General features: G+C 42.6%; 1 protein-coding gene across 10 annotated transcripts in view; it reads left to right on the top strand.

The window, feature by feature from the left end:
* The window catches only part of WDFY3 (WD repeat and FYVE domain containing 3), a 205,675-nt gene that overhangs the window by 176,555 nt on the left and 11,392 nt on the right, over positions 1-17,728 (top strand). For all 10 annotated transcript variants that reach the window (XM_087875091.1, XM_087875090.1, XM_034431140.3 and 7 more), the window contains 8 exons: positions 2,174-2,265; positions 4,377-4,589; positions 5,516-5,663; positions 7,042-7,196; positions 9,924-10,082; positions 11,814-11,993; positions 15,597-15,779; positions 16,685-16,781. In XM_087875091.1, coding sequence (XP_087731217.1) covers positions 2,174-2,265; positions 4,377-4,589; positions 5,516-5,663; positions 7,042-7,196; positions 9,924-10,082; positions 11,814-11,993; positions 15,597-15,779; positions 16,685-16,781 — 1,227 coding nt within the window. The remainder of the gene's footprint in view (positions 1-2,173; positions 2,266-4,376; positions 4,590-5,515; positions 5,664-7,041; positions 7,197-9,923; positions 10,083-11,813; positions 11,994-15,596; positions 15,780-16,684; positions 16,782-17,728) is intronic.

The following is a 17,728-nucleotide window of genomic DNA, read 5'->3' as shown; positions in this document are numbered from 1 at the left end:
GGTCGTCTCAAATAAATTGCATTTCAAACAAAGTCTTTGAAGAAAAACTCCTATTTATTAAGCACGACATTCTAAAACCCGACTCCATCGAAGCCAACATTGACTTCCAGACCCAAAACCTTCCCTTTCCGTTCCCCACTCCCCTGCACTCATTGGCCATCTTCCAAGTCATTCTACCCCTAATCTACCGCTCCAGCTCAAAGGAATTTCCCCCCTCCCATCCCATCTCCTAGGGGATATTATCTCCAGGGAAAATAAGTAGGTGAAAAGTCAAACGTCCCTTTCCAGACGCCTCCACTTCTCCTTATGTCAGCACTAGAGTAAATGCAGCTTGAAGTGCTGACAGATAACTGATTCAGCAGGATTCATTAACTTCTCTTTATATACATAATATCACCTACAATACCAACAGCAGATTCTTCCAATGTGATAGAGAGTTACAGGCAAAAAACACAGGCAAAGGAGAGAACAGCAGAGATGAGTATCAGTTTCAATTCAGCAGACAGACAGAGCCACGCCCAGGCTCTTTCCCGTCTCAGCTCCTATTGGCTGACCATGTTACTAAGCCCTATTCATTGGCTGACCTTGTTACCATGTCTCTGCCAGTCATGAATTCTCTTGACAGTGAGAGAAACTATTTTCAGTTACAGAGTCCTCGACTTATGACCCACATTGGGATCAGAATTTCCCTTGATAAGCAAGATGGTTGTTAGGTGAGCGCTGCCCAATTTTACAATGCTTTTTTTTTTTTTTTTGCTACTTAACAAGGCTGTTAAGTGAATTATTGCAGTTGTTAAGTGAATCACATGGTCATTAATCGACCCCAGCTTCCGTCACTGACTTTGCTTGTGGGAAGGTCAAAAATAGTGATCACATGACCCCGGGACACGGCAACCTTTGTTAAATTCAGGCCAATTTGATTGTGGAGGTACAGCAACAGTCGTAAGTGTGAGGAGCAGTCATAAGTCACTTTTTTCAGTGCCACTGTAACTTCAAATAGTGAATAAACCAATGGTCGTAAGTTTGAGGGCTGCCTGTATATTCTTGAGAGATCGTGGTCAAAAGAACATAAAACTGATTTATAATGTGGTTGGTGAACAAGGATGTTGTCCGCTTCACTAGGAAGAACAAGACCAAATTTATATATATTTTAATTGTTCTTAATATTTGTATTTCATGTTCTTAATTCTGGCTATGCACCGCCCTGAGTCCTTAGGGAGAAGGGCGGTGTATAAATTGAAAAATAAATAAATAAAATAAATAAAGACCAAACACTAAATTCCACAGCAAGACCAGAATGACACTTTATTGAGATTGGTTATAATAACAGAAAGATAGTTCTATGCAAGCGGTAAGTGCATGCTCACATGCCAAGCTCCATTTGCACACCCGCCACTCCTGCAAATACAGCTGCGTGTACGCCCAGCTCGCCAAACACTTGCGCGGCCTGGTTCTGAATGGGCTGCAGCTCACTAGCGAGCACCGGCCCAGAAGTTAGGAACCCGTGGTTTAGACAGAGGTGTGCAAAAAACTAGACCAGGACTCTTTGTGGTAGATTTATGACTTGTTTGCAACAAATAGCAATAGCACTTAGACTTATATACCGCTTTCCAGTGCTTTACAGCCCTCTCTAAGTGGTTTACAGAGTCAGCATATTTCCCCCACAATCTGGATCCTCATTTTACCAACTTTGGAAGGATGGAAGGCTGAATCAACCTTGAGCAGGTCAGAATCGAACTGCCAAATTGCAGGTAGCCGACAGTCAGCAGAAGCAGCCTGCAGTACTGCATTCCAACCACTGCACCACCGCGGCTCACAATCACCTAATAATGTCATGATAATAGTTTAACAATAGGAACCACCTACTTAATTTATTTTGTTTTAGTAAAAATAGCTTGGAAGAAACCAGAAAGAAATAAGAACAATCCTTAATATTTGATCTGAAAGCGCCATATTCTTTAATTGTGCATTTTCTTTGTATTAAGCACTAGGTGTTAGATCCTGGCATTCTTATAAGAAAATAAAACATATCAAGGCCTGCCTACCAGTATTGGTTTCAAAAAATAAAATTAACATTTTATGTTCCTCTCTTATAGATAGTATAATAGTCTTCCCAGGAGACATGCAAGTATAATGAATTATGCAGTGTTCAAGATACATTTTTGTTTTATAGGTTGCAAGCAGAATGGCACCAAACTTGGAGATGTAATCCTTCCTCCATGGGCAAAAGGGGATCCCCGTGAATTCATTAGAGTACATCGGGAGGTAATACAACTTTCTGTTTTACAAACAAGAGAGAGAGAGAAATTTTGAAAAGAATAGGCAGACATACTGATTTTCATCCAATGTTTGAGTTGTGTTGTAATAAATTGAGAGATCCAGTTTGCTGTAGTGGTTAAGTGGTGACTTAGAAACTAGGGGATTGTGAGTTCAGTTCCTGTCTTAGGTACAAAAGTTAGTTGGGTGACTTTGGAACAATCAGCAGGAGACTGTGAGTTCTAGTTCCACCTTAGCCATGAAAGCTTGCTGGGTGATTTTGGGTCAGTCCCTCTCTCTCAGCCCAATTCACTTTATAGGGTTGTTGTGGAGCAAATAGAAGGAGGAAGAAATATATCTAGCTTAGGCATGAAAGCTGACTGCGTGACTTTGGACCAATTACCAAAAGACTGTGAGTTTTAGTCCTGCCTTAAGCACGAAAGCTAGCTGGATGACTTTGGTCCAATCACCAGGAGACTGTGAGTTCTAGTTCCACCTTAGCCATGAAAGCTTGCTGGGTGATTTTGGGTCAGTCCCTCTCTCTCAGCCCAATTCACTTTATAGGGTTGTTGTGGAGCAAATAGAAGGAGGAAGAAATATATATATATTTCTTACATATGTTCATTGCCTTGAATCAGGGTGAAATCTACTTCCCTACCGGTTCGGAAGTGCACCCACCGCGCATCACATGCGAGGGCGGACTCTCTGCGCATGTGCAAACCCTTCTGCGCATGCACAGAGGGTAAAAAGCAGGTACTTCTTGGTTAAAATCAGGAAGTAATGACGACTGGGCGGATGGGCAGAGCCTCGCGCTGCCGTTGCTACCGGTTCTCCGAACCGGTCCAAACCGATAGCATTTCACCCCTGCCTTGAATTACTTATAAAGTAATAAAGGTGGGATAGAAATCTTAATATTTCTATTACGATAGAAAGTGTCCTCACACACTGCTGTTTTAACTGCTGCGGACAGGAAGGCATTACAGTGAGTAATCAATTCGGCACAAGAAACCATTGTTTGCCCTCTAACACCACTGGATGACATCACCAGGTCTTGCTGCTTTAGCAGAGTAAGGAAGATACTCAGAGATGATTCACACCGTGGTCAGTGTCTCTTCACACTTCTACCATCGGGCAGAAGACATCGAAGCATAGCCAGCCAAACAAATAGGTTTAAAAATAGTTTCTATCCTTGGGCTGTCAGACTCTTAAACACAACCACAATCACTCCACGCGCACGCGGAAACGTATGACTATTTTTCTTTTTTTTTTTCTTTTTCTTCCCCCCCCTAATTACTTGCATAGGGATTATTCTTTATACTATTTACCGTATTTTTCAGAGTATAAGACGCACCTCCCCCCCCCCTAAAAGGGGGTGAAAATTTAGGTGGGTCTTATACACCGAATGTAGCCCCACCCACCCACTGGCCCCCACCCTTTGGCCTGTGCCTCGCAGCAGTTACCTCCTTGCAAGCAAACAGCAAGAAAAAAACAGCTCCTTTCAGCTTCAGCACAGGCTAATTAGCACAAGTTGATTGGATCGGCCTCCCGACTCTCTGCTGATTTGCTCTCAGCTGTTTTGCGCAGGGCTCTGCTGCTTGCTTGCAAGGAAGAAAATTGCTGGAGCAGATTTTTTTTTTCCCTTGTGCTAATCAAGCTATGCTGAAACCGAAAATGAAAGTAAAGCAAGCTGTTTGCTGAAGGGAGGCAAAATTGCTCAGAGGCAGAGGGAGATTTCTTTTTCTTCTTTTCCTCACCAAAAAAGGTAGGTGCGTCTTATAGTCCAGTGCATTTTATACTACGAAAAATACGGTATGTTGTTTGTATTTTTTTGTCATGGATAGCACCAGTGAGGCTAAAACCAATTTCGTTGTACGCATGATGTACAATGACAATAAAGGCTATACTATAATAAATATTCCAGCTTACATTTTTGCTCAGATAAAATATGGAACGAATTACTCTTTTTTTTTTTCCTGGAAAAATAATCTTTGGGTGCAGGCAAGTCACCCTGTTTCTTTAACTGTTACTCTTACTCCTCCGTGGTAAACAGAACCAATAGAATTGTCTGTTGGTAAATAGAACCCATTGTCTCAATTTAACCTCTCTATTCTAAATTGCAGGCTTTGGAGTGTGATTTTGTGAGCGCACACTTACATGAATGGATCGACTTAATCTTTGGCTATAAACAGCAAGGGCCAGCTGCAGTAGAAGCTGTCAATGTTTTCCATCACCTCTTTTATGAGGGGCAAGTGGACATCTACAACATCAACGATCCATTGAAAGAAACAGCTACAATTGGATTCATTAATAATTTTGGGCAGATACCTAAACAGGTAGTGTTTTTGTGAAAGAGTTGATTTTTACTCACATTTTGGGAGATCTGTAAGACTTTTCCCAACCTGCTGCCTTCTAGATACGTTGGGATTTTGGTAACTATAGCAACTCCAGGCTCTGTAGCTTTAGGAGCACCAATAAAGGAGAATATTTGTAGCTCAGGGTTGAAATGAGGGGTCTTTGTTTTTCTCTGAGCTTGGTTGTTTTCTTGCCGATGTTTCATTATCCAAACTAGGTAACTTCATCAGTGCTAGTAAGGGTGCATCTAGAGTGCTAATAAGACATACAGACATCCACAATATTTGCATATTATGCAAAAGAAACAAAAAGGAGCAAAAAGACCCAAACGGCTCCCCACCACCAATCAGCACCCAGATGAGCATAGATTAACACCAATATTAATATCAGACCAACAATCAAATAAACAGTACCCCAATAAAGGAACTGCCAAACAAGCCAACAGCAAGCAGCCCAACCAGAATCTTTATTGGAACTGTGCATAAGCCTCAGCAGTTGAATAAACAAACAAATTCAGGAGGAAAAACAAAGAAACCCAGATATCAATTGTTCCCTGAAATAGCCAGGGATCCAATCTCCCTCAAAATGTTGATAACCCAACCAAAAATTATTCTTGCATGTGATTGTGATGTCGGGATACGCCTGCCTTTTACGCTTTCTGTTACCGTGTGCATAATACCCCAATATTTCAAGCAGAGTCCTGTTGTTCTTCCTCACAGAAGCACTGAGGCGTTGATAGCTGTGTGTGGGCAGGAAATAGAGAAAGTTAAATAACAGCATGTTGTACTTGCAAAAAGAGTTATGACACTGACACGTTTTGAACGGCATTTCTGCAAATTAGGCGGTTTTGCTGAAAATCTACCTAATCCTGCTATTAAGCTTGCCGTGTTCTCTTTCCTACTTGCAGTTATTTAAGAAACCTCACCCACCAAAACGAGTGAGAAGCAGAATCAATGGAGAAATGAGTGGAATTTCCGTTCCCCCTGGCATCACAAATGACAAGATTTTCTTCCACCATTTAGACAACCTCAAGCCTTCTCTTGCACCAGTAAAAGGTACACATGATCGTTTCCCTTATTCTTGGCGTATTTTAATAGCACTTTGTAGTCGGCTTTGCGATTCCTTTTCCCACAATTACATTTATAAGTTGAAATATCTGGCCTGCCATCTCAAATTTAAATATTTGCTTACTGATTTCATACGTATCGTGTTTCCCTGAAAATAAGACCCTGTCTTATATTTTTTTTTAACCCCGAAATAAGTGCTTGGCCTTATTTTCAGGGAGGTCTTATTATTTGGGGGTGAGTGGCGTAAGATGGGGCTCCTCTTGCCGTGTTACCTGATTTCCAGCTCTGTCGCCCTAACCCAACCAGAGGAAATGGCGGGGACCGGCTGCACATGTATTTAAATATTTTCGGGGAGGGCTTATTTTCGGAGGGGGGTTATTTTAGAACATGAGCTCAAAAGCCCAATTGGGCTTATTATCTGGGGGTGTCTTATTTTCAGGAAACACGGTAGATGTAGACTAACCTTGTACTATGTATACATTCTGGGGATTCATTATGCTTTGGGCTATTTTGTGTATTTTTTTTTAGTAATTTTTTAGAAGATGGCATGCAATCTTCAAGGCTTTGTTTTAAGTCTTTCTATTTATTGTTTTTACCCATTGCTGCTTTTAATTAATCTCTGTCCATCATCCCTGTAAACCTCTCCAACACCTGACACCTTTTTCACCACTCATAATATTGAACAAAAACTTGGTTCTTCAAACACAGTACTGAGGGAAGAACAACAGATTGCTGTGCCATATTCAAGGACTTGGTATATTTGGAAAGTTCCTTTTTCAGTTGCTGCTGGTTATAAAATAGTTATTTTATGTTTTAAAGTTATAAAAAAATAACTAAAATAACTCAGAATATAAAAAAGTCTGCCAGAAATACATTTAAAATTTATGTGAACTCTTCAGATATTTATACAGGTAGTTCTCGACTTACAACCGTAACTGAGTCCAGAATTACAGTCATAATTCATTTCTGTGATTAAGGAGGGGGGTCTCTGTCATGTGACTAGACCCGATTTTACAACATTTTTTTGCAGTCGTTACTTACCCAATGAGCATTTTTGCCAGAAAATGGAAGTAAATGCAGGAAATTGGCCAAAAAAAATAAAAATAAATTGAAAACTATGGTCATTTGACTATGGGATGCTGCAAACAATCATAAAAGTGAGCCGGTTGCCAAGCACCGAAAATGCAATCACGTGATAACTTCGAAATCGGGTGAAATGTAGCTTTTGGCAGGTCTAGTCGTAAGTCAAGGACTACCCGTTTGCCCCTAGTACGGCTTTCTTCAAATCTCATTTAGGGAAGTGCTCTGTATGATAAGATAAAAAAATGTGAATCCTGATTATCTGTTACTTTTTTCTTTAAAACAGAACTGAAGGAGCTGGTGGGGCAGATAGTATGCACAGACAAAGGAATTTTGGCTGTAGAAATGAACAAAGTACTCCTTCCGCCCACCTGGAATAAAACTTTTGCTTGGGGTTATGCGGATCTTAGCTGTAGGTTAGGAGCCTATGAATCAGATAAGGTTTGTATCTCTCTGGCTCATATACTGTGTGTTCTGACCCAGCTCCCCAAACACGACAAAGCCTCTGACGTGAACTCAGAAGATTCCTTTATTAAGAGTGCCGGCAGCCCCGGCAAAAAGTTTCTCTCTCAGGCTGACAAGGCCGTCCGTCCAGAAGATGAATAGTTGTCTGCCACACTTATTCATCTCCGCCCCCTGCCTTTTATCCCCAGAGCTAGGATGGGGCCTTGCTAGCAGAGGTGGCTCTTCCATCCCAAGGATCAGCCCACAGATTTCCACTGCTCTCCTCTCCTCTGCCTTCTGCTCATCAGGCACTGGGCTCAGCTGTTCCTCCTCTTCCCCATCAGCCACCTCCAGACTTGGGGGCTGTTGACTCTCCATCTGAGGGCTGACGGACGGCCCAAGCTCCGCCTCTGTCTCTCTCTCTCTCCCAGCTCCATTCCCTCTTCCCCCTCAGAGCTCCCATTTTGCCTTGATGCTGATCCTGACTCCCACGCCTCCTCTTACTCCTCTGTTTCGACTGATGGCAGCTGACAGGCCACAACACTGTGTAGAAAAATGAGTTGAATTATGTGGGTCAAATGCAATGTCTCAATAGTGAGGCTTGGTGAAACTATGTATTTATGTATTAAATATGTACAGTTGTCCTATTCTGCCTATTTTATATAGAAACTGGTCTGGTCTTGCCCTTTAGTGTCATTCGCAAATAAAGTCACAGTTGTTCACTTTCAAAAGAGTAGAGCCAGCCACTTTTTCAAGAGATGGCATTTCCATTATTCAAGTCACTTGGAAGGGAGTTAAAGTGTTTCCTGTTAATCAGGATTGTAATCAGTAAATTTTACTTTTCACTAGTAAAATAATTTTATTCTTTAGAATGTTACTTTGATCTCTTTAGAACCTTACTTTGATCTCACAGTCAGGAAAAAATGGGGTATAAATTATGGTTAAACATAGAAACAAAAAGATGGTTCCTAAATAAAACTTGCAAATTGAGTTCCTTAGTTGTATGAAGTTTTAACAATCCCTTGCTACCACTCCTGTTCTCTTTTGGAAAAAAAAGAGAGACAGGTGTCTGATTCCAGAATCATAAGGTAAAAAATGTATTATTAAGCCGGGGTAGGTTTCAAAATTTTTTGCAAGGGGTTCTCTGCCCGGTTGCTGGGTGGGCGTGGCCTTGGTGGGCGTGGCCTAGTCAGCCTCCTGCACAGGGGAGTGGGGGGGGCAAAAATCAGGGGTGAAATCCAGCAGGTTCTGACAGGTTTTGGAGAATCGGTAGCAGAAATTTTGAGTAGTTCGGAGAACCGGTAGCGGAAATTTTGAGTAGTTTGGAGAACCGGCAAATACCACCTCTGGCTGGTCCCAGAGTGGGGTGGGAATGGAGATTTTGCAGTATCCTTCTCCTGCCATGCCCACCAAGCCACACCACGCCCACCAAGCCACGCCCACAGAGCCAGTAATAAAAAAAAATGGAATTCGACCACTGGCGAAAATGGCCTCCCTAGGCTCCGGAGGCCCTCTGGAGGCTGGACACTGCCCAGTTTCCGGCCTTCCCGAACTTCCAGTAGGCCCGTTTTTCGCCCTCCCTGAGCCTCCGCGCGCACCCTGCACTTATCTTCATCCAAAATGGGCTGCATGGGGACTCCTGTGAGGGGGGGGCAGCCAGGAGTGGGTTTTGCGGGTTCTCCGAACTGCACAGAATCTTAGCTAGAGGTTCTCCCGAATCCCTGTGAACCTCCAGCAGCCCACCCCTGTTATTAGGCCCTTCTTGAGCATTTATCCGAATTAATTTTGGATCTTTCAAGTGCTGCTTCCTAACCAGTGTCCTCGGTTTATTATTCATACTAATTCAATGGTAGAATAATACTGATAGAAGAATATATTTGTAGCTCAGGGATGAAGCGTGGGTTCTTTGGTGTTCTCTAAGCTTGGTTGTTTTCTCGGAGATGTTTCATTATCAAACTAGGTATCATCATAGGGCTGATAATATTACCTAGATTTGTTATGAAATATCTGCAAGAAAACAACCAACCTAAGAGAACCCCGAGAATAGAATGTTTGGGACTGGATGTTCTTGTTCTGTCCCCCCACCTCACACAGGCAGACACACGAGCAAAAGACGTCTACAGTAATTTATTTTTACAAGCCGAGCTGAATCCCTTTGGCAGATAAAAATTCTGGCAGCTACTTTCCGAATGCCTGCCAAGTTTCTTATCACCTCTAGAAACAGGAGTCAGCGTATCTGTAGTCCGTTGCTGGGGCAACCAAGAGTTCAAAGAGTAGTCAGAAGTCATTCACAAAGTCCAAGCCTTAAGTCCGAAAAATATCCCATCCGAAGCTCACAATATGCAGTTTTTGTCCGTCACAGAGCCTGCAGAGCAACCCCACCCACTTTTATCCCCTGTGGGGTATGGCTCAGTGACTCAGCAATCTCTGGCCCTTCCCCACCTCTTCCTTTGCGGCGCACGCCTCTCCCTCCGACGCTGCCTGGGATCAATCCAAGATTGATCTTCATCACTCCCTATTAGTGGGTGCCCCGACATGCTTTCCTCCTGGCCTTCAGCTGGAGGCGTTGCCAGAAAGGAGGGTCCTGGAGAGGGAGGCCTTGTCAGTTCCTCCCCATCACTTTCAGAGTCATCTTCCTCCGTGAGGACAGGCTCGGGAGCCGGAGTCACAACAGTTCTAAAAGTCAATGCCTGTACTATTAATCCTTTTATTTATTTATTTTAGGCAGTGATTGTTTATGAATGCTTATCAGAATGGGGACAAGTTCTCTGTGTCATCTGTCCAAACCCTAAACTGGTCATTTCTGGAGGTACCAGCACTGTTGTCTGCGTATGGGAGATGGGCACTTCCAAGGAAAAAGCCAAAATGTTGACCCTCAAGCAGGTAAGTTAAAAATTCTGCACAAAATCCTGAAAGGTCTTCCAGAAAACCTCTACAAAGTATTATTGCTGAATTATGCAACTAAATATTTTAGTATCAAAGCTATCGCCGTTTTGGAAAACACGTACCAGTTTCTCCATTTTTTCTAAATACAGAAAGTATTCCTCCCAACTAGCATATTGTTCTCTTCTATAATTTGCAGGAAAATTATCTGAAATCCATAAAAACCCTGTAAAAATCTAGTCTAATTGGACAACTTTGATGAATCAAAATCTTCACTAACTAGGTCTGAACTGAAAGGGAGGGTTTGGGCCTTTTTCCTGTCCGTTGTTGGCAGAGACAGATGGATGAAGTTTCTTCCTTTGCTGAAGGAAGCAAATGAGAGTCTTCTGAATTCTGGAAAATATTCCACTTATATCGGTCTAAGATGTCTAGGGCAGTGGTGAAATGTAAAATTTGTTACTACCAGTTCTGTGGGCATGGCTTGGTGGGGGTAATGTGACTGGGTGGGTGTGGCCAACTTTTTTTAAAAAAACTTTTCAAAGCATTTTTTCTACAACCTCTTCGGCTGAAGAGGTTGTAAAAAAATGCTTTTAAAAGCCTCTGACGATCAGGCAACTCAGCTGGGATCGTCAGAGCCTTTTAAAAGCATTTTTAAAAATGCTTTTAAAAGGCTCTGACGATCCCAGCTGAGCCGCACAATCAACAGAAGCTTTTTTTTTTACTTTTAAAAGCATTTTTTTTTGGCCAAAGAGGTTGTAGAAAAAATGCTTTTCAAAGTTAAAAAAAAAAAGCCTCTGATGATCGCGCGGCTTAGCTGGGCATGGGAGGGGCAGGAATTTTTGCTATCGGTTCTCCGAACCACCCACCGCCATCGCTACCGGATCAGACGATCCGGTCCAGACTGGGAGCATTTCACCCCTGGTCTAGGGAGATATTCACTCATTCAGGTCATGGTTTCTCCAAAGGTGCTTTTTGGGTTTTGTTTGAAAACATGTCAGAACCGAAGAAGCTTCTTGGATGAGGAGCAAAACACTTTCAAACAAAAACTGAGAAAGTCCAGTTGTCTTTTGGAAAAATCATCTTTGGGACATCTGTCTAAGATAGACATCTCTGCTTCGAATGGTTGAAGTCTGAATTCAATACACTCGGGTCTGCCCCTTGCTTTTCCTGACAAGTTACCCAGTAGATATCTTGGATTACATCTCCTTTATGCTCCAGATGGTCACAAAAAATGATGGATCCAAAACTTCTGCTATGCCATAGATTGTGTACTACTGAAGACTTGAAAGATGAAAATGTTGTATATGGTATCTGTTACATTCTGTTTAGACAAGGTTCAACAAGTTTGGGATTGTTTGCAATCACTGTTCTAGGCTCATTTTCCCCATATCAATAGCACTTAGACTTATATACTGCGCCATGCTGCTTTACAGCACTCTCTCAGCAGTTTAGAACATCAACATATCCGGGTCCTCATTTTACCGACCTCGGAAGGATGGAAGGGTAAGTCAACCTCAAGCCGGTCAGAATCGAACTGTTGGCGGTCGGCAGAATTAGCCCCCAGGGCTCTTAATATCGTGTTTCTTCCTACAGCTTTAATTTATCTTCTGTACTCTTATTAATTATACATTTCCAAGTCTTGCTTTTCATGTGTCTGAAGAAATAACTGTTGTCAAGTTGCGTAGATTTGTCTTGATTTTGATTTTCCCTCTCTTTTTGCTTTGCATTTAGGCACTGCTTGGCCATACTGAGACGGTCACATGTTTAACAGCTTCACTGGCCTATCACATCATTGTGAGTGGGTCATGTGACCGCACCTGCATCATCTGGGATTTGAATAAACTCTCCTTTGTAACGCAGCTTCGGGGTCATAGGGCTCCGGTTTCAGCCCTCTGCATCAATGAACTGACGGTATGAGTGATCCCAGGCCTAATAAACTGAGCATGATGGTTTATAATGTGTTTTACAGGTAGTCCTTGACTTACAACCATGCATTTAGTGACCATTTGAGGTTACAATACTGAAAAAGGTGACTTATGTCCATTTTTCACACTTACAACCATTTGCAGCATCCCCGTGGTCGGGATCAAAATTCGGATGCTTGACCACTGGCTCATATTTATAATGAGTTGCACTGTCCCTGGGGTGCTGGGATCCCCCTTTTACGACCTTCTGACAAGCAAAGTCAATGGAGAAGCCAGATTCACTGAACCAACAGTGTTACTAACTTCACAACTGCAGTGATTCACTTAACATCTGCACACCTTCCGTCGTGTGCTTAAGACTTTTTTATTTCATCAAGCTGGCCTGGCCTAAACCTTCTCCCCTTTTAAATGTAAATTCTAATTTGTTTTTAAATTATGGGGTATTTTAAATTTGTTCAGCCAAATTATTTAATTCGTTTTTATTCTATTTTAAATTTTTGTATTTATGTGTTTTATCCTGTGGCTGTTCACTGCCCTGAGTCCTTCGGGAGTAGGGCGGTATAGAAATTTAATAAAATAAAATAAATAAAATAAATAACAAATGTGGGGAAAAAAGGTCGTAAAAAGAGACAAAACTCACTTCACGCCTTGCTTAGCCATAGAAGTTTTTGGGCTCAGCTGTGGTCGTAAGTTGAGGACTACCTGTATTCATTCTAATAGATTTCAAGCATTACGTTGCATGTCCGAGCAGCGTATCCTTCTTGGCAATGTTTTTAAAGTTGATGCATATTTCATCACCTGGGGAATCTTTGTCTTTTCTCATCAAAGGCGACTTTTCCTCGGAGGCCATCTCTGTCCAGGGTGCATATTGGCTCAGAGTGGGCCCAGAACAGTTCAAACTCCCCCCCCCCTTTTTTTGTTTTTTTTTCTCCCTTCTTTCCTCTCGAGATCATCAACATGTTCTGACTTAGGCTTCCCAAGAGCTTGAAGCAGACTCCTTGTCCCGACAAAAACCCCTTTTTATTAAGTTACTGTGAATTCCTCTCATTCACATCCAGCAAAGTCTTTCAAGGGTGAATTTACAGTCACAGACCTTATCTGGCTTGGAGAGCTGCCTTCAAAACTTGGCAAGGAGTCACAAACCAATTAAGCGAACTAATTGTCTCCTGCAAACTCCACTCCTCTTTTATTCCCTCTGGGAGGGACCATTCATCATCCATCTGTGGCCTTACTCCCAAGTCGACCCTTGTTCTTTAGCTGTTCCCTTCGTCTGGCAACTCTGTGCATGCACAGACTGGGAACAGTCTCCAGCTGTTCACCTGCCTCACTGATGTTTGACTCCAAAGGCAGCTGACACCTGTCATATGGCCCTAGCCCCATATCTGCCTCCGACACAGAGCCCTCACTAGAGCCTTCCCCAGACTCCAGGACTGGCCCATGTTCCTCCCCAACCTCCTCACTATCCGAATCTGCAGCCAGCTCCGCGGTGATGGTCTTTAAAAAGAAACTAAGGCAGAAGAATAAGGCAATTTAGCTGGCAGCCAAGAACTGACTCTCCTGCCAATTCAGGGGATAGATTTGCAAAGAGAAGGAGGCCCAGATTATTTCTTGAACTTGAGGCAGGAAGTTTAGTTTAGTTTTAGTTTTATTAAATTTGTATACCGCCCTATTCCCGAAGGACTCAGGGCGGTGAACAGGCACAAGATAAAATGCAGAAATACAAAAGTTAAAAACAATTTAAAACCAAATTAAATAATATTGGCCCACGACAATTAAAATCCCAATAAATTTAAAACAAATTAAAATTTCAATTTAAAATTTAAAAGAAAGGGGAGAAAAATTAGGCCAGGCCAGCTTGCTGGAATAAGAGGGTCTTAAGAGCACAGTGGAAGGTGCGCAGATCCGGGATCCTCCGTATCTCCGGGGGGAGCTCGTTCCAGATAGTGGGTGCCCCCACAGAGAAGGCCCTCCCCCTGGGGCCGCCAGTCGACACTGCTTGGCTGACAGCACCCGGAGGAGACCCTCTCTATGAGAGCGTACTGGCCGGTGGGAGGCTATTTGTGGTAGTAGGCGGTCCCGTAAATAACCAGGTCCTAAGCCATGGAGCGCTTTAAAGGTGGTAACCAAAACCTTGAAGCGCACACGGAAGACCACCGGGAGCCAGTGCAGCTCGCGCAGGAGAGGTAGTAAAGTAAAACGTTGTTCTAATGAGATTGAGGCGCATCCTCAGTGCAAGCCCTTCAGAGCTACTATTTCTGAAGTTTTCCTTCTTGCTTTTCCGGACAGAGCACGTTCCTCTTTTGTCCTGTCATTGAGAAACTTTAGGGTGGAGAGAGTCAGAAAAAGCTGAGTGGTGGAACTGGGGCCAAAATGCTTGTGGGCCAGATAGGGGTTGAATACAGAGAGGCTGTTTCATTTCATTTCTGTATGAAATGAAAAACATCCTGAATTTTTCTAAGGACTCAGTGCCGTTGTAGCTTTCAATGGTCACTAAACAAGGGATGGCAAGTCACAGACTGCCTGAATGTGAAGTTACTGTCCCCAAAATGTAGAAACATTATATATATATTTTTTAATTTGATTTATATGCCGCCCTTCTCCGGAGACTCAGGGCGGCTTACAATGCGTTAAGCAATAGCCTTCATACTTTTGTATATTTTTATACAAAGGCAGCTTATTGCCCCCATAAACTGGGTCCTTATTTAACCTACCTTAGAAAGGATGGAAGGCTGAGTCAACCGTGAGCCTGGTAAGATTCGAACCTGCAGTAATTGCAGGCAGCTGTGTTAATAACAGGGTGCTTTAAACCACTGTACTACCAAGGCTCTTGTGATAAATTAAACTTTTTTTTTAAAATCGTTCCACATCTGACAATATTATTCCCCATTTTAGCACGTAATTATTATTTCTGTGGCTATGGAAGCTATTTCCCGTTGGCTTCCTGCCACAGAAATGATTGAAAACTTGTCACGGCATAGATTCAGTGGTGGTATTCAGCCGGTTCGTACAGGTTTGGCTGAACCAGTAGCAGAGATCACGGGTGGGCCCGCCCACCTACCCCAGTGTAAAAACGTCCTATTTAGCCACGTTTTCAAGGCAGGGCGCATGCGCGGAAGGCATGCACGTGAAGCGAACTTGTGGTAAGAATATGTGAAACCCACCGCTGCATAGGTAGAGCCTGTTGTGATGTCATTCCCAAATGGGGATTGGAACAAAAAGGTGCGAAAACGATCTTGTTCAAGGGATGGGGATCAGTTTTGAGTGTCACTGCAGTGATGAGAACATGACTTCAGTGCTAGGCCCTTTAAGGAGACTTCAACTGACCTGCACAATCTCTGTTGTTGTTGTTGTTTTTGTTGTTTTTATTCCACTGCCTAATGAAGTTGCAAAAATTGCAACCAAAATGTTGCCTAAAACATTTGTAATCCCCAGGCTGATCATGCCCTTGTCTTGAGAAGCAGTTTCGTTTCCCATCAAGCGGAATGGCACCATTGAAAGCAGAAATAAATCGTTGTGGGTTAAAGATTGTTTGCCTGTGAATGTATGTGCGTGTGTGTGTGTGTCTTAAAATGTTGTCCTCTTCTTCTAGGGTGATATCGTGTCCTGTGCGGGGACATATATTCACGTCTGGAGCATTAACGGAAACCCCATTGTGAGTGTGAACACCTTCACCGGACGCAGCCAGCAGATTCTCTGTTGTTGCATGTCAGAAATGAATGAGTGGGATACTCAGAATGTTATTGTGACTGGGCATTCGGATGGAGTCGTCCGAGTAAGTACCCGTAGTAGTGAAGCAACCTATTTCCCCTCTCTTTTTTTATATCTTCCTCCTGTTTGAGCAATTTATCTTACATGTATATCTTTTTTCCCCACTTTTTAATTATTTTTATTTAAACAATTTTCACCCTTGTTCCTACCCTTTGGTGGAGCCCTCTTCTTTGAACCAAGGCTGCCACATATATATATTAAGGCCATTGGTGGTTATATAGATATTCATGGAAAAAACAGAAAAATAAACATAATTCTTAATTTTGAGCTACTGTTTTAAAGTTGTATCATAAAGTAACTTTCTAGGACTTCCCGTTGCATTGTAGCAATTTCTGTAGATTTCCTTTATATTATAATGACTCTGTTCATTACTATTATTCTGAACCCTTTTCGACTGGATGTATTAATAAGAATGGAGTTGATTTTAATTTAAGCGTTCAAAACATTCACCCTTATGTGTTTTAATGAGCCATGATTTGCTCTAGGACAGGGGTTGGCAACCTTAAATACTCAGAAAGCCACAAAGGTCCTAACCGGAAGCCCCCGTTCAATTCTAGAGCCGACCGGAAGTCCAGTTCCCCCATCATAGTCTCCTCCTATCGCGGCGTCCTTTTTCCTCTGCTGACCGGAAGTCCAGTTCCCCCACCATAGAGTCTCCTCCTAGCACGGCATCCTTTTTTCTCTACCTGTCCTAACCGAAAGCCCTATCAATTGTGGAGCCGACCAGCAACAGGGAGCCGCAGCAGAGGGATGAAAGAGCCACATGCGGCTCCAGAGCTGCAGGTTGCTGACCCCTGCTCTAGGAGACAATGTGCTTTAGGCGGAAAGAAAGTTAAGCCAATGTAAAAATAATACTGTACATGTTAAAGGGTGTTACCTCAGTTCCACATTGTGTATTTGTCATTCTAGTTTTGGCGGATGGAGTTTCTACAGGTCCCGGAAACTCCAGCTCCTGAACCTGTGGAGATGCTTGAAATGCAGGAAGACTGTCCAGAACCACAAATAGGTGCTTTATTTTACATTCTAAATTATCTTTTTTTTTTCAACTGTTCTTCAAATTCAGCTGGTCCTCGACTTACAACTGGTTTGATCAACGACCATCTGGAATTACAAGAGTATTGACCCAAAAGGGGCATAAGAACCCCTCCCAAATTCCAACTGTTGCAGTGTCCCCTGAGGTCACATGACAAAAAAGCAGCAGTACACCCACTCTTACGGCCGCAAGACCACCCCACTATGGGTCATTTAATGGCTGCAACTGGGGGAACTTGGATTGCAGTCATTGATGAGGTGGTCATGTAGGTACCTAGCTTAACAACTGCAATGACTTATAGCCCAAATTGTGGTCTCCGTTGTGGTTGTAAGTTGAGGACTACCTGTGTAATGATTTATGATCAGATAGTCGTTTAAGAAAATTTGATATGTGGGTTTAGAAGAAGAGAAACTTTTAGGACAAAGGTTGAATGGACGATTCAGGTGCTTGAAAGCTACCTCTCATGCACGAAGAGGTTGTTGTCCACTTGATAGTGCTCTTAGGTGCTGCCAATCAATCAGGGAGAAATTGAATACAAGTAAAAAAAAAAATTCTTCCTTCATGAATCAGACTAAGAGAAATGTCACAGTCACATTCCTGCTATCTTAACATGCTAATACAGTCCAAAATAGACTTTAAAAAATAAAATGCAAAATAAATTGTATTAAAGAAATTGAATTTTCATTTTAGTTTATAAAGCAGTGATTGTGGGGCTGAAGAAGAAAATTCTGCATGACTAGTGTTGTTATTAAAAGGGAGTCCCTGCAGATTTTACTCCGCTAGTTGTTGCTGACCATAGGGGGCGGTGTTCATCTCTGTTTCAAGGATCGTTGAGCCAGCGCTGTCCGAAGACATTTCCGCAGTCATGTAGCCAGCATGATATCATGGAGCCTATTACTTTCCCATCACAGTGATACTTA

Source organism: Pantherophis guttatus, chromosome 8 (genome assembly GCF_059756535.1).
Source record: "Pantherophis guttatus breed Tessera chromosome 8, ASM5975653v1, whole genome shotgun sequence".
NCBI lineage: Eukaryota > Metazoa > Chordata > Lepidosauria > Squamata > Colubridae > Pantherophis > Pantherophis guttatus.
Note: the sequence above shows the minus strand (reverse complement) of the source record. Positions and strands in the feature narration are given on the sequence as shown.